This window comes from Trichechus manatus, unplaced genomic scaffold (genome assembly GCF_000243295.1).
Source record: "Trichechus manatus latirostris isolate Lorelei unplaced genomic scaffold, TriManLat1.0 scaffold00030, whole genome shotgun sequence".
In the NCBI taxonomy this organism is placed as follows: domain Eukaryota; kingdom Metazoa; phylum Chordata; class Mammalia; order Sirenia; family Trichechidae; genus Trichechus; species Trichechus manatus.
The window spans coordinates 17,934,055-17,951,353 of NW_004443966.1; the positions used below are offsets into that span (position 1 = coordinate 17,934,055).

Below are 17,299 nucleotides of genomic sequence, written 5' to 3' on the forward strand. Positions count from 1 at the left end.
GGGGGATCTCGTTAAAACGTAGATTCTGATTCAGTATATCTGGGGTGGAAATGCACATTCTTAGCAGGGGTTCAAACCAGAACAAACCGGTTCGAAGCCCTGGTTAAATCACTCATCCAAGATCATATGGTGGGGAAATGATTGAGCTGGGATTTGCCTCCAGGTCTGTATAATGCTGCAACCCATGATTTTTGCATTATGCTGCTCTCGTCTGTTTTTAAGAGTGAACACAAATAAGGAGGCACAGAGGGACCAGGGCCTTAGGAGGAGCGCAAAGTAAAGTGCTATGGGGGAGGCTGCCTCCAGCTGCACAGGTTGAATCAGGAAAAGCTTCATGGAGGAGGCAATATTTAACCTGAGCCTTGCAGGACTAGGGTAATTTGGCCGTGTAGAGATAATGGGAAAAGTAGGTGTTCCTACTGGTGTTCTCCAGGGAATAGGCAGGGAATTGCAAGTCTGAAGGAGCAAGGGTTCTGGTGGGTACCTGGCATGGAGACAGCCAGGGAGAGCAAATTGCTTCTGAGTCAGATAGATGTGGATTTAAAGCCTGGCTCCATCACTGTCAAGTTCTTAGAGGTCTCTGAGACCCAGTGTCCACATTAGTAAAGCAGGGAATCGTGATCCTACCTTGCAAGATTATGGTGGAAATGACAATAGCTGGGTCTTAGTAGGTGCACCAGATGTGATACTGTTTTTTGTTGTTTTTTTTTTTTTAATGGAGGGATATGAAACTGAAAGGTAGGCAGGGGCCAGATCAGGGCCAGGCTGTGTAAACTATAACCAAGAATTTCAACTGTATCGTATTTCAAAGGCAATGGGGATCCAGGGGAGGATTTTAAGCAGCAGAGTGACCTACTCAGTTTTATCTTATGAAGGATCCCATTGAGCTGCCACTACGCAGAGAATGGATTGGAAAGAGAAAGATCAGAGGCAGGAACATCAGTGGTACACATAAGGAGTGAGGGTGACCTGGACTGGGGTAGAAGGAAATGACAGATTCAAGAGATGTTTAGGAAGAATCAAATAGACTACAGTTCTTTTGGATGTAGAGACTGAGGGAGAGGAGGGAATGTTGGCTGACTCCCAGGTTTATGGCTTGAGATTTGGGGAAGTTGGCAGTTTGTGAGTATGGAGGTACAGAGGAAGTCCCCAGGGGAGGAGCCCAAGAGGATGAAGACAGAGTAGGGAAGGGTAGTGCTCCAGGGCTCTGGGCCTTCAGTCCCCACTGGACAGTGGTTATGGGATTTAGGTATGCTCTGTGTGGTTGGCTGGAGAAGGAGAAATGTCCACATGAGCTACCTGGGCAATTCTACCCTGCCTCTTGCCTGCCACAGCCAGAGGAGGGGTGTGGGAGTGGGGTGAGGTAAGTAGGGCTCCCCTCTGAGGAAAAGAGACATTTCTCCTTGTCCAAGAACAAATTGTGGGACCTCAGGTGAGCTCTTGCCCTTGGCTGAGCACCTATTCACTTGAGAGTGTCCTGGGTAAAATCCAGGCCCACATCTGCTTTAGGGCCCAGCCCCGGAGGGGAAATCAAGGGAGAGAATGTCAGAGAGAGGAGAGAACAGTCTACTCCAGTCAATGGGGGGTGAGGGGTGTAGGGAGAGGTCGGAGGTGGCATAGGAACCCACAAGCCCCTGGTTCTTCTGCCCCAGTGAGCAGAAGGGAAAGCAAGACCCCACCTCACCTCCCTGCTTGACTTGTCTAAAATTTCTTCATCAGTACTTTCTGCCTTGGACCCAGCATTGCTGTCTTCAGACTCTTCTTCCCTAATGCCAACCATTCCCTCCAGTAAGCACTCATACCCTCAACCCCCTTTCCCCCATGGGAAGAGAGGTCACCAAAAAGTTCCCAGAAAAAAGACCATTGGTATGTCTGGGAGAGGTGTCATGGGTTCGGGGGAAGAATTGGGCAGAAAAAAAGCAAACTTCATCAATTTCAGCACTTTTTTCTGACTTACCTGCCTTTTCTAATTCAATCCACTACCCAGTCCTCTTGGTTCTAGAATCGATATGGATATTCTAAATAGCTTTCAAGTCTATCTTCTCCTCCTCATTCCTGCCTTACCCCTAACTCCAGGCCAGCATCAGTATCTACCTATACGCAAGCAACAGTATCCTAAAGGGTCATCCTGCCTCCAGCGTTGCTTCCTCTCCAACCCACTCTCCACACTATAGCCAGAGTGATCTTGTAAAACCAGTCCCTCTCTCTTCTCTGCTTAAAATCCACCTATGGTTCCCCATTGCAAGCCTCCAGATAAAGCCCAAGTTCCCAAGACTGGCAATCAAGACTTGTAATCTTGCCTCCCAACATGCATGATACTTTCCACCCACTTGGACTCCCAGCCGTCTTTGCTAGACACCCGTCCTGCCAGAGAGTGTGCTAGATAGTGGGCACACTATCCTCTTACTCCCCGAAGTGGCCTTTGTCTTTCAAGTTTCTAGACCCTCAAATATGATGGAATCTGATCGTGATTCAGCTCAGAGAGTGTCTCCTCCATGAGGGCCTCCCTCACCACTCCTGATGCCTGTTTTACGTGCCCAGATGAAAACTCCAGTGGGAGCAGTGAGTTCTTTCTGGCATGGAAGCTCCTTGAAGGCAAACGCTCAGACTCATTCACTGGGCAACTGCTAGCATGTCAAGTGCCTTTGTGTGAATTACAGAAAGGCATTTGCCCAACCCAGGGTATATATTAGAAACTATGTGTCCCTTCATCTGGGCTGACACAGCCCTGCAATAATGTGCATGGCTTGGCCTGTGGAGCATGGCTGGATTTTGCCCCCATCTGCCTTCTTCACCCAAGCTGTTTTGCGCAGGGCACAAGCGAGAAAGCAAATGCACTGCCTGACTCAGTTATGTCTGTCTCCTTCATGTTTGAAGGGATGGATGCCTAAGGGAAAAGAGGTCATGAGCAGGGAGAGAGACAAGAAAGGGAGCACCTTCTGAATCCCAGAAGGTGGGGCTGAAGTTGGGCCTCACTCTCTTCTGCTGAATTCTGGAGCCTAATGTGGTGTTGAAAGACAAAGCTCCAGCTTCCTGGGGAAGAGGCTGCAGGAGATGGGAACCAGGTGGAAAAGACGCTGAGGTCTGAAGAAAGTCCTGAGCAGGGAGCCAAGCTTTGATAGGTGACAGAAATTGGCAAGGGGCAAGTAGAGGGGAATCAAAAGGAGGTTCCAGTCCAGGGGATTCCGTGAAAATTCTCCTAGGGGACCAGGCTTTCTCTTTGGGGAAACTGAAGCCCTTCCTGGTCCCATAGTTATACTCCCGCCTGACTCCAGCAGGAGTCCAGATTGAAGTCTTGTCCCTGCTTCTCCAGCAGGTGGCAGATGTGCTCAGGACCCAGTGCCAGCAGAGAGCTCGGCACCCTCCTCCCTCCATGGTGGCGGGCTTGAAACCGGGTGATTGAAGCTGCTGCTGCCCCTGGCAGGCCTAGAGGAAAGATTGATGGCACAGACATTGCTGGGGCTGGCCAACAGTGCCATTGATTTTCATTTAGGGGAATAATTAAATATTAATTTTCACTTTGTTAAGCTAGGGAGACTGAATAAAGCCAATCCTAGCAGACCAGTGGAAGCTAGGCCACGTTGGAGGACTGCAGATAGAAGAATGGGAGAGGGGCAGATGTACCCAGTCACTATCCCCTCCAGAACCTAAAACCTCAGCCTGCCACCAGCATGACTGACATAACAGTGTGGTAGTTAAGTGAATGAGTTCTGGAGACAGACTACCTGGGCTCGAAGCCAAGATCTTCCCATTAGTAGCTACGTAACTGTGGGCAAGTTAGTTGATTTCTAGGACTCAGTTTCTTCACTTGTAAAATGGGCATGATAATAACGACACCTTCATCATGGAGGATTAAATGTCTTAGAACATGTAAAGTGCTAGGAACACTGCCTGGTATCAGAAACTTTAGTCATTATCATTTCTCTCTTCTGTCCCAGAAATTCTCCCAGTACTCTAGGGCTTCACAGCTTTTGCCTCAGGTGTCCTCATCCTCATGGAGCCCTCCCCTCCCAGGTACCTATCACCTCTGTGGGGCCCTGTGGCTGGCTGAGGAGAGGCTATGTTCTCTGAAAGTTTATCTTAATTTGTTCAGTGCCTCCCATTTGCCTTCACGATAACATCCAACCCCCTTAGCCTACCATTCCTCTTCAGTCCCTACCCTCTGTGGATCTTCTCTCCCACACTCCAACTCCTAATCCCATTTCACACTCATCCCGTGCCTTATGTTTCTGCACCTTTACCGAGCCATCTCCCCCATGGAACGTCACAGCTTTTTTCACTGACTTGGATTCTAGCAGTAGAGGTCATTTGCTCCCATGTTTGAATGAATGACAACTTCTCCCACTACTACTAAAGCTGCTGTTACTATTACTGCTACTACTACCATCAGCCTACCCATATTGCGTGCTCATTGTCTGCCAAGAATTGTGCTAAGCACTTTACATGACTTTGCTCATTTAAGCACTACAACAATCCTATGAGTTCAATATTACAGATGGGGAAACTCAGGCTTAGAGGTGAAGACTTGCTCAAGGTCACAGAGGTAGTGGGTGGTGGGGCCTGGAGCCACACAGAGGTCTGTCTGACCCCAGAGCCTGCATACAGAGGACCGGCGAGGGTGATAAGTCGCGGTTACTTAGCACTGAGTCCCTGACAGTGGGGCTCAAGTGGCCTCACTTACTAGCATTGGCCGTAAGACCTGACATTCCATTAACAGGATCTGCTTGATCAGCTCCAGGTAAAGTTCATCCCATTACTAAAACAAATCCATTGCCGTTGAGTTGATTCTGACTCATAGCAACCCTATAGGACAGAGTAGAACTGCCCCATAGGGTTTCCAAGGCTGTAATCTTTACGGAAGCAGACTGCCACATCTTTTTCCCATGGAGCAGTGATGGGTTTGAACTGTTAACCTTCCGGTTATCAGCTGAACGCTTAATCACTATGCCACCAGGGCTCCTTATCCCGTTGCCAGGCGGCTCCAATTCAGAGAAATGACTTCTTTATATGAGCTGAAATCAGTGCCTGTCGCTTATGTTCACTAATCCTGATCCTGCCCTCTGGGGCCACTTGTAGAAAACGAAATATCTCTTCAGAATCTGGAGGTGATCACCCCCACCCAACAATAATATTTATTGAGATTTTACTCTGTGCCAGGCACTTTATAAGCCTCAATCCTCACTACAGCCTCACTATGAGCTAGATGTTAGTACAACCTACTCTGTAAAGATGAGGAAACTGAAGCTCAAGAGGCGAAGTAATATAACTAGGGACACAAAACTGGTAAATGGCAGAGCTGGGATTCAAATCCAGGTCTGTGAGACTTGAAAGTCGGTATTCTTAATGATTATGTTATGATGCCTCCCTATTAAAACCCAAAAGCCCATTGCCATAGAGTTAATTTTGACTCACAGTGACCCCATGTATTACAGAGCAGAACTGCTCCATAGGGTTTTCTTGGCTGTAATTTTTACTGGAAACAGATAGCCAGGCATTTCTTCCGTGGCGCTGCTGGGTGGGTTTGAACTGCCAAGCTTCAGGTTAGCAGCTGAGAACAAACCACTTGCACCCCCCAGGGCCCTTTCCCACCCTATTAAAGCCCCACAACCCTATCTTCTCCAACTGAATATCTCCAATTCCTTCAAACTATCTTCCCATGATATATTTTGTGTTCCTCCTCCATCCTGGTCACTTTTTGGTATGCCAATGACACCCTTAAATCTGAGGTCTAGAACTGGACATAGTTCTCCAGGTTTTGCCTGCTCATGGCATTTGAATAGCCTTCTTGTTCTAGGTACTCTATTCCTTGGACAAGAGGAAACGAGGCTCTTGTGGCATAACTTGCTCTTGGTGAACCCAAGTTAGTGCCTAATGATCACTACTTTCTTCCTGCCACGTGGTCAGTAGGTCCCACTTTGTCCAATGATTACCCATTAGCCAAAGCCAGACCAGATGCTATTCATACGTACAAGACTAGCTAACCACAGAATCAGGTCTCCCAGAACTTTAGCCAAGTGTTTGGGTGTGTGGAAGGAAGGCAATCTTCATGAGACAAGGTCCCCAAAAAACCACTACAGAGAGAGGAACAGAGAGAATTGCCACCAAGGACCTTGGGATTGGAGAAAATGGGATGGATACCAGCACAGCAGAGTCCCTACCCTATGTGTTCACATACATGTTCACACCAGTGACAAATGACACCTGAAGCCATAATTTTAGCCAAGGTGGAAAAATTTTAGCTTTGCCCATGACACTGATGCCTCTCCTAAAAGATGGAGTAAAACATTTGGCCCAAGGGGCCTCAGCTCCTTTCTTTGAGCCAGAAGACTGAATACAACAAAGGACGTATAGCTGTTCAGAGCCTAGGGAAGCCCCCTCCTAGGGAGATGACCCTGCTTCTCGTTCCTGGTCCCAGCCCAGTCCCCACATGCTGCCTTGGCATGCACACAGTGCATGCTCCCAGCCTGAGCTGATTCCCACCCATCCCCAACCCTGGAGGACTTACCCCTGGCAGGGTCTTCTGCTCATGCAGTGCACTCTGGGCCTTGAGAGCAGAGTCCCGGGCGCAGTAGGTGAGGAAGGCACAGCCTGGGGAGGAAGAGGCTGGCTCAGGGGGTCTCCTGAAACCCCCAAATTCTCTTCCAGGAGAGACTCCATTAAGTTGACAAACTCAAGACCACACTCATTTAAACAAGGCCACTACTTCTGAGAAGCTTCTCTGGCTCCCACCTTCTCTGAAGGGAGGGATTTCGTGTGCCTGGGGACCTGTGTCCCAGGCTCTGGCTCCCTCTCATTTGCTCCCAGCCTCCTGCCCAGGGGAACACGTGCACTCACACCCAATCACATGTTCATACAATCCTATCCCCTCCCTTCCCCACTCCAGCTCTAAGTCCTGTTGGCTCAAACCTCACTAAGCAGATTTGCCTTCAGCTTTAGTCCCAGCCTCCCCCTTCCTCTTTGGATGCAGACTCTCTGAGTCTCACAGAATCAGCCTCAATTCCTTCTCAACTTAGTGGAGAATGGCAGGAGGCAGATGAGGAGGAGAAGGGTTGGGGGCCAAGCCTAGGGTCCCACCGTTCCTTCCCAACGCCTCTCTCTCCTAAGTTTGAAGCTGGGGGACAGATTAATTTGAGATGTGGAAGATGGGGCTGGCTTAAGGGCTTCCTGTAGGTGGGAGCTTTCAGGGACACCCTAATCCTATCCACTCTCCCAGAGCTTTAATATAGGGCCTCTTAAAGGGTTATTGTGTCCCAAATCTGACTCCTCTAAAAGAGCCAGCAGATGTGGGGCAGGGTTGAACCAAAGAGCCAGGCCTACCTCTCTGTGTTCAGCTTCAGAACCTATAGCCTGCTAGGAGGCACTGAAGCAGGATATCTCTTCCTTTCCAACAGTCACTGAGCACTCTGTCATTCAGAATGTATTTATTGAAGACCTATTATGGTGAGGCTTTATGATGGGCTTGGGGATAGAGTGGCAACAAGAAGGACAAATTCCCTGCCCTCAGATTATGTAATGTATTGTGGGGGCATCTAGTTGAGTCCAAAAGGTTGGAGAATGTCTCAAAGAAGACACTGAGCCCTGTGTTAGCCAGGTAGCAAGAAGAGCAGACAAGTATTCCAGGCTGAGCGAATAGCTTATATAAAGCCTCTGAGTCAAGAAAGAATTTGGTGTGTTGGGGGAACGGATAGAAGGCCAGTGTGGCTGGAGCTCAGTGAATGGGGGATGAGTGACTATGTAGGCCTCAGTTCGGATTTTGAACTTCCTCCTAAGAGCAATGGAGAGCCACTAAAGAGTGACATGATAAGACCTGTGTTTTAAAAAAGAATCTTTTGAGTGTAGGAGGGAGATGGATTGAAAGAGGAGAGAGTGGTTGTGGGAAGCCATTAGGAACTTGTTGCAGTTTTCCACGTATGCCTCAGCAGACTAGAAAGAAAAATGGTGGCATTTTTAAGGTGTCTTCTGCGGTACTGTCTTCTTAAGGTGCGCGGATCTCTGCCATTCACTGAGTAAAGGGAACTTAGAGAACTCCTGGGCCAACCTCTGATCATATCAGTAGGAAAACTGAAGTCCAGAGAGTGTATCAGTGGCAAGGCAGGATTTGGAATCTCCTAACTCGCAGGCTGGATTGTTTTCAAAGCACTGTGGCTGCCTCCTTCAGTACCCAGCCATGAAAAGAAAAATGAGTCAGCCTGGCTTTGAGGCGTCACTGTTGCTGGGGAGAAGGTGGGTAAGATGTTTACTGGGGACCCTCCCCAATCATCTTGCAAGAAACAGGTGACCCTTGCCTTGGGGAATTATGGGTTGGTCTGGGGATAAATCACCAAACACCCGATCCCTGATCCATCTTCTGCCATCACCAAGCCTTATCAGCTGACTTCAGAAAGGGGCAGGGCTAAGGGCCCATTTGAAAGGCTCAGGGGCCCAGTTGCTGGGTGCCTGAGCCCAGTTTGCACTACCTGGGATAGGGTATGAAGGAATGGAGGGATGGAAAGAAAGAGAAGCATGGCTTGAGGGACAGACAAGTGAGCAAACAGGAAGAGTTACAGCTAAATGGCAAGAGTGAGAGAGGATGAAGAAACAGTTCAGAGACTCGAGAGTGTTTGAATAAAAAGAATGAGAATTAAAGGTATTCTATACACTTCCCTTATTGTACAGATGGCTCAGAAAGATTAGCTTGTACTTACATACTGAAATCGCTGTCTAGAAAAAAAAATGCTCTAGATGGATGGACAGACAGACAGGTAGGCAGCCAGACTGCATTGAAAGAAATCTGGATGGTATGGTCTTGTCCTTTCATGACCCCTTTACTATACCTCTTCCAAAGGGTAGGAGACACACCCCTACCCATCTGGTCCCAGCCCTTCTATGGGCATCTCCCTGAAGCTCCTACATGCATATGCCTAGGAACTCTACAAGGCGTCTCAGTTGAAAGAGGTAGCAGCCTGATTCCAGGTCACAGCCCTTAGGAATGCACTTTTAGCTATAACCTAGGGCCCAACACTCCTCTCCTAGGAAGATCATGGATGATATTGGTGACCCTTAACCCCAAAACTTGAAATTACAGCGTGGGAAGAGGGAGATAAAAGTGCTTCTCCTCAAATCATCTCCCCTTCCCCTGCCCATATATGACACTGCCGCTTCCTCATGGCTGTGATTCTCGATCTTACTCCAGCCCAGCCTGGACAGAATTTTTGCATGTAAACAAGCCTCCTCCCTCTCTCTACAGAGAGAAAGGGGTGTGGCTGGACAGGGCTGTGGCGCCTCTGTCTCTCTAGCAAGGGCAGGGAGAAGACCCCCTTCTGTCTTTTCCACATGACCCACCCTGACAGTGCTCTGATCCAGGACTAGCCTGTGGGAGAGGGAAATCAGGAGGCCATGAAGAGGATTGAGGGGAAGCAAAGAAGAGGCATGAGAGTGGGGAGATTAGAGGATGAAAGACATGGGGGTTCAGCTGAAGGAAAGCCTGAGATGAGGGGACACAGGGTGGCAGGAGTCCCCAGCTGAGATTAGAGTTCTGGACTGAAATCAGAAGAGGCGGAAGAGTGTTGGGATTTTGCCAAGGGGTAGGGAAGATTGGGGTTGTTGTTAAACGTAAGGCGGGCATTTAGAGCTGAGAGCCTTCTGGGACAGGAATTGGACTTCGTGAGTTAGCCAGGTCTGGGGTCTGAAGAAGGGGAGAGCTTGGGTCTGTGGGGGGTTTAGGTTGGCAGTTTTGTCAAAAGAAGACTCTGGGGGTTGGCTGGACTTGGGGAGGCCAGAATGAAGGGTACAAATCCAAGATAGGCATGGGGTTTGTTAGGCCTGAGTGGAGTAGTACTAGATGGGGGCTTCAGGAATGCTTGGGTCCAGGGTTTGGAAGGTTGAGGGTATTAGAAATCTAGAAGGTGGACTAAGTTTCCAAATTCCAGATTTGGGATAGCTGACGAGAGGGACAGAGGAGAGGTCCAACTGAAAGGCGCGACTGTCAGGGTGTGAGAGGTGGCAGGTAGGGAGTTAGAAGCTAGAGTGGAGGTGTTAGGGGACCAGACGGATGACTAGAGGGAGGATGTGGAAGAGAAAATTCTGGGTTGGGGGTTCTGTGATCTGCAGAGAAGCTGGACTGAGGTGGGGTTTGGACTAGTGTTGGACTGGCTCTAGGTCCAGGGCTGGGGTTGCGGCAGGGGCTGGGGTTTGGGCCTGGCTGCACTCTAATCGGATTGGGGCTGGGCTGGGCTGGGCTGGGCTGCCCCCGCGCACCTTTGTGGAGGCCGGTGAGCCGGTCCTTCAGCACCGTCAGCTCGTAGATGCGGCCGAACTCCTCGAACAGCGGCTTGAGGTCCTGCTCGTCCAAGCCCCGCGGGATCTGCCCCACGAAGAGCTTGATGGCGTCGTGGTCCTTCATGGGCACGGCAGGACTGGGGTTTAGCCCGCTCAGGCCGACGCCGCTGTCCGCGGTGCTGAAACCCAGGCGCGGGCCGGGGCCGGCGGGCGGCGCAGACCCTCCGGGCGCAGCGGCCATGTCCCCGCCCGGTCCGCCCTCCCGCCGGTCCCACCGGTCCCGCCTGTCCCGCCGTCCCCTCCCTGGACCGGTGGCGAGGGCCAGGGGGGGAGGGGGCGGGGCCCGGGCGGCGAGAGAGGGGGGCTGCACAGGGGGCGGGGTCCGGGCGGAGGGGCGTAGAGATGGTGGGGCGGGTTGGAAAGGGGCGGGGCCTGGGGCGGGGCAGCCCCGGGCTGAGGCGGGGAGGCGCTGGGGTCTGGCGTGGGGTCCCAGCGTCGCGCTCTCTGGGCTCGCGCGGGAGCTCTCCCGGAGCCGAGCCCCTCGCTCCAGCCCCCGTGCTTAGTGACGTCAGGTAGCTGGCAGCCGAGTCTACGCAAATGATTTGCATAATGAAGAAGCAGCGGCCAATCAGAGCTGGAGTTGACCGGGCTCGGCCGGGGACGGGAGGAGAGGCTGGGCTCAAGCGCGCCTGCTCGCCATGGCAACCGGACCCTCTGATGCCGTGTGTGTGTCGAGTGTGTGCGGGCGTGGCCGTGGATCGCTAGCGTGCGTGAGGGGAAGTAGCTTCGTCATGCGTTGTGGTGTCTGCGGGAGTCAGAGCTAACCCCTTCCTCACGCACCTGCACACACAGGCACACACACCTCCAATCTCAGGCGCGTTTCCTGCGGGAGTGGATGGGGATTCCTCTTCTCCATTCCCACTACCAAAGCCAATCCTTCGGAGCCGATCCCAACCCGCTTGATCACAAGTCCCTCTCTTGGTTGTCTTCAACCACTTCTTTACTCGTGAGCCTCAAACATGTTCGTCTCCTCCCGCATCGTAAGAAGAGAAAGAAAAGGAAACAGGAGGAAAAACAAAAAAACAAAACCACTCCCAACACTGATTTCTCCACAAGAGAGAGCGCGAATTTATATTAGCAATATTTACTTAATACCCATTATGGACCAAGTGGCTGGTTCATCCCCGATTCGGTGAGCTCTGGAGAATGAGCCTCCTTTTCCGGAAAAGGAAGGTGAGGTTCAAGGAGGTTAGGGCCAGGCCTGCCCCCAACATTTGCTGGGTCCAGAACAAGAGTGCAAATGGAAATCCACGTACCACGTGTCTAAATACTTAAAAATTATGAATGAAATGCACAATTTGTTAAATATGTTCTCTTCTTATTTTCACAAATACACATTCATAATAACAAAACTGAAAAATATGTGTAAAGCTATGTTTTTTATATAACTAAAAGTTGACAAAATATCAGAGATGATTGAAGTTTATTCTTCACATGATTGGTAATTCGCTTGATGGGCCAGAGATGTTTGGATGGATGAGTAATACAACAAAGATAAATAATTCATAAATTATGTATTTATTCCATAAAAGTTTTTTCTTGCCTCTTTCAGTAAACTTTCTAATTATATTTTTTTGAACATTTTACTGTGGTTTGGCTGAAAGTTTACAGAGTATATTAGTCTCCCATTCAATAATTTATACACGTTTTGTTTCATGACATTAGTTGCAATCCCCTCAGTGTGACTTCCTCCCTGAGTTCCCCGTTTACATTTGCCCATCTTTCCTGCCACTTCCTGCCTTAACTTTGTTTTTGGGCAAATGCTTCCCGTTTGGTCTCATATGGTTGATTGTTCTGAGTAGCACATTCCTCACGGGTGTTACTGTTCATTTTATCAGCCTGTCTATTGTTTGGCAGAAAGGTGATCTCCAGGAGTGGGTTCAGTTCCAGATTTGAAGGGTGTTTAAGGGCCATAGTCTCGAGGGTTCCACCAATCTCTATCAGACCAGTAAGTCTGGTCTTTTTTATGAATTTGAATTTTTTTCTACATTTTTCTCTCACTCTGTTCAGGACCTTCTACTGTGATCCCGATAAGAGTGGTAGTGGTAGCTGGGCACCATCTAGTTCTTCTGGTCTCAGGCTAGTGGAGGCTGTGGTTCATGTGGTCTGTTAGTCCTTTGGACTGATTGATTCAAATTCAGAAATAAATCATGATTTTTTTTCATTTTCTCTTTTAATAAAAAGCTACTCCTTGTAATTGGTGATTATGAAATGGGTTTTCAGAACATTTCATTTTCATTCAGTTCAGTGCATTTTTTAAATTTCCGTTGAGACTTCCTTTTTGACTTATGGAATATTTAGAAGCATGCTGTTTAGTTTCCAAATGTTTGGAGATTTTCCTCTTTTTTTTCTGTCATTAATTTCTAGTTTGATTCCATTCTGGTCAGAGAACATATATGGCTTCAATTCTTTTACACTTGTTGAGGTTTGTTTTGTGGCCCCCCAGGATACGGTCTATCTTGGTAAATTTTCTGTTAGTGTTTGAAAATAATGTGTATTCCGCTGTTATTGGGTGAAGTATTTTATAAATGTTGATTAAATCGTGTTGATCGATAGTGTGGTTGATTTCTTCTATATCCTTGCTGATTTTCTGTCTCATTGTTTTATCAATTGTTGAGAGAGGGATGTTGAAGTCTCCAGCTGTAATTGTGAATTTGTCTATTTCTCCTTTCAGGTCTGCCAGTTTTTGCTTCACGTGTTTTGCAGCTCTGTTTGGTGCATAGACATTTAGGATTGTGATTTCTTCTTGGTGGACTGGCCCTTTTATCATTATCTAATGTCTCTTTGTTCCTGGTAAATTTCTTGCTCTGAGATCTACTTTATCTGAAATTTCTTCATTCTTTTAATTAATGATTACATGATATATCTTTTTCCATCCTTTTCCTTTCAACCTCCTTGTATCATTATATTTGGAGTGAGCTTCTGGTGGACAGCACATATTTTTTTATGCAGTCTGCCAATCTTTGTCTTTTAATTGATGTATTTAGACCATTTACATTTAGTGCAATTATTGATATGTTAGGGCTTAAGACTGCCATTTATTGTTTTGTTTGTTCCCTCTGATCTTCATTTATCTGTTTTATTTTTCCTGCTTTCCTGTGAGTTATTTGTTCCTTTTTCTAGGTATTGCATAATACCTAAATAACTTATAGCTGTCTATTAGTGTTGACATTTTACCAATTTGAGTGAAGGGCTGAAACCTTGTTGTTGTTAAGTGCTATGGAGTCGATTCCAACTCATAGCAACCCTATGTACAACAGTGCCTGGTCCTGTGCCATCCTCACAATCATTGTTATGCTTGAGCCGTTTGTTGCAGCCACTGTGTCAGTCCATCTCATTGAGGGTCTTCCTCTTTTTTGCTGACCCTCTACTTTACCAAGCATGATATCCTTCTCCAGGGACTGATTCCTCCTGATAACCTGTCCAAAGTATGTGAGACATAGTCTTGCCATCCTTGCTTCTATCGAGCATTCTGGTTGTACTTCTTCCAAGACAGATTTGTTCATTCTTTTGGCAGTCCATGGTATATTCAATATTCTTCGCCAACACCACAATTCTTCTTCAGTCTTCCTTATGCACCGTCCAGCTTTCACATGTATATGACGTGACTGAAAACACCATGGCTTGGGTCAGGAGCACCTTAGTCTTCAAGATGACATCTTTGCTTTTTAACACTTTAAAGAGGTCTTTTGCAATAGATTTGCCCAACGCAATGTGTCCTTTGATTTCTTGACTGCTACTTTCATGGGTGTTGATTGTGGATCAAAGTAAAATGAAATCCTTGACAACTTCAATCTTTTCTCTGTTTATCATGACGTTGCTTATTGGTCCAGTTGTGAGGATTTTTCTTTTCTTTATGTTGAGATGTAATCCATACTCAAGGCTGCGGTCTTTGATCTTCATCAGTAAGTGCTTCAAATCCTCTTCACTTTCAGCAAGGTTATGTCATCTGCATATCACAGGTTGTTAATGAGTCTTCCCTCGATTCCGATGCCCCATTTCTTCGTCTAGTCCAGCTTCTCAGATTATTTGCTCAGCATACAGATTGAATAAGTATGGTGAAAGGATACAACTCTGATGCACACTTTTCCTGACTTTAAACCATGTAGTATTCCCTTGTTCTGTTCGAACGACTGCTTCTTGATCTATATACAGGTTCCTCATGAGCACAAGTAAGTGTTCTGTAATTCCCATTCTTTGCAATGTTATCCATAATTTGTTATGAACCAGTCAAATGCCTTTGCATAGTCAATAAAACACAGATAAATATCTTTCTGGTATTCTCTGCCTTCAGCCAGGATCCATCTGACATCAGCAATGACGATATCCCTCGATTCATGTCCTCTTCTGAATCTGGCTTGAATTTCTGGCAGTTCCCTGTCGACATACTGCTGCAGCTGCTTTTGAATGATCTTCAGCAAAATTTTACTTGTATGTGATATTAATGATATTGTTTGATAATTTCTGAATTTGGTTGGATCACTTTTCTTGAGAATAGTCATAAATAAGAGTCTCTTCCAGTCAGTTGGCCAGGGAGATCTCTTCCAAATTTCTTGGCATAGATGAGTAAGCACTTCCAGCGCTGCATCTGTTTGTTGAAACATCTCAATTGGTATTCCATCAATTCCCGGAGCCTTTTTTTTCCCAATACCTTCAGTAGAAACCTTACCTATCTTTAAGTTACCTTATCCTCTCCCATTTATAATTGTCTTAAATATTTCCTTTACATACGTTAAGAACCACATCAGACAACGTTACAATTTCAACTGTCAAACATAATTTAGAAAACCCAAGGAAAAGCTATTGTATTTACCCATATTTTTTACTGTTTCCATTGTTCTTCCTTCCTGATATTCCAAGATTTCTTCTTTTGTCATTTCATTTCCATCTCAAGAACTTTCTTTGCCATTCTTTTAGGCTAGTTCTGCTAGTGACAAATTTCCTTAGGTTTTCTTTAACTATGTCTTAATTTCCCCTTCATTCTTTTTTTTTTTTTTCGTGAAAACACACACAACAAAACACAAATCAGTTTAACAATTTTAAAATGTATATTTCACGGACATTGATTATATTCTTCATGTTATGCAACCATTATTGCTATCCTTTTCCAAAGAATTCCATCACTGTTAACTTGTCAGGCTTTTATTTTCTCTTAGGAATATGTTGTAGTTTTCCATGTATGGGGTTTTCACATCATTTTTCAGTTGTATCCCTAAGTGTTTCAATTTTTTTTATGCTATTGTGCTATTTTTTAATTTCAATTTCTAGTAGTTTGTTGCTTGTATATAGAAATACAATTGATTTTTGTATATTGATCTTATATCCTGCAACTATTAGTTTTAATAGCATTTAAAAATAGATTCCATTGGATTTTCTACATAGATGATCATGTCATCTGTAAATAACGACAACTGTACTGCTTGGTATGTTTTGTAGGTTTGAGTCCATTGTTGTGGCTATTGTGTCAATCCATCTCATTGAAGGTTTCCCTCATTTTCATTGACCCTCTACTTTACCAAACATGATGTCCTTTTCTAGAGACTGGTCTTTTCTAATGACGTGTCCAAAGTAAGTGAGCTGAAGTCTGATATCCCTTACTATAGTCTAATTTTAATTAGTAATTTTATGCTCTTTTTGGATAATGAAAGGACTCCAGAACACTTTAACTCCATCTCCACCCTTGACTTCTTTGCCTTTAAATATTTTAATTCTTAGCATAAATTCTTAGCATATTTAAAATATCAAAAGAGTCATTTTACACAGACAATATTCATTTAAATTTGCCCATGTATTTACCATTTTTTATTGCTTTTCATGCCTTTCTGCATCTCTAACCTTCCATTTAGGATAATTTCTTTTTGTCTGTATTATTTCCTTTAGTGCAGATCTGCTGTTGAATTCAGGGGTTTTTGAAATGGGCAGCTACTGTCTGGAGGTGAGATGAGAATGCAGAGAGGGTCAGGAGTTGGTTGAATGGACACAGGAAATCAGAGGTGGAAAGGAGGAGTGTGCTGTTACACACAGTATAGGGAGAGCAATTAGGGTCACATAACAATGTATGTATAAATTTTTGTATGAGAGACTAACTTGAACTTTGAACTTTCACTTAAAGTACAATAAAAAATAAAAATAAAAAAATTCAGGGGTTTTTCTTTGTTGGTATGTTTTGGTTTAAAAACAGCTTTATTTCACCTTCATCTTCTGTGCTGAAGTTTGGATATTTTTATTCTGACTTATCTTCAAATTCACGAATTCTCTCTTCATCTGTATCTGTTCTGCTATTAAACCTTTCCATTATATTTCTAATACTGGATATTGTAATTTTTGGTTCTAGAATTTCTTTACAAATGTTATGACTCCTTTTATATTTTCCAGTTTTCTGCCAAAATCTTCAATCTTGTCTTTGATTCCCCTGAACACAGTAATCCTTCTTATTTTAATGTGCCTGATAAGTCCATTATCTAGAGCTCCTTTCAGTCTGGTTCTGTTAGCTATTGTTTCTGCATCATGTTATCTCATCTCTTCATGTGCCTGTTTATTTTTGGCCATATGATAAGCATTGCATTTGAAAAAAAATCTTAGAAATTAATTAGAGATGTGAAAGGATGTCTTCTTCTTCTATAATAAATTTATATTTGTTTTTCAAAGGTATTTAGGGACTCTAGTTTTGGGGATCACCTTAAGCCAATTGTAGTGATTGAGATGACTGAAAGCCAAGCTGCATTTTCTGCAAGGAAACGGGGCTGTTCTCAATTCAACCTTAACACTATAGAGCTTGGTCTTTTGACATCTCAACCCAAAGAGTGTAGATTTTTTCCAGGATCCATTTGCAGGCCCTGGACTTCAACTTTTAACCCGTAGTCTATTGATAGAGACCTTATTTGAAATTGGCAAGTGCATTCAGGGAGCAAGTGTCCCCAGAAACTGGGCTTACCCTCCTGGATGTGTCTCAGATCTTAACCAAGTAATTCTTTACATTTTA

General features: G+C 45.7%; 1 protein-coding gene across 4 annotated transcripts in view; it reads right to left on the bottom strand.

Annotated features, from left to right (window-relative positions):
• Nucleotides 1–10,802, bottom strand: part of CELF6 (CUGBP Elav-like family member 6) — a 28,326-nt gene extending 17,524 nt beyond the window's left edge. For 2 of the 4 annotated variants that reach the window (XM_012555058.2, XM_012555059.2), the window contains exons 1-2: nucleotides 10,237–10,498; nucleotides 6,506–6,588 (exon numbers count right to left, since the gene is read on the bottom strand). In XM_012555058.2, the coding sequence (XP_012410512.1) occupies nucleotides 6,506–6,588; nucleotides 10,237–10,498 (345 nt within the window). Of the gene's footprint in view, nucleotides 1–6,505; nucleotides 6,589–10,236 lie in introns of all 4 variants that reach the window. The other 2 variants (XM_004374718.1, XM_004374719.1) reach the window with 2 other exon arrangements.
• Nucleotides 10,803–17,299: the final 6,497 nt, after the last annotated feature.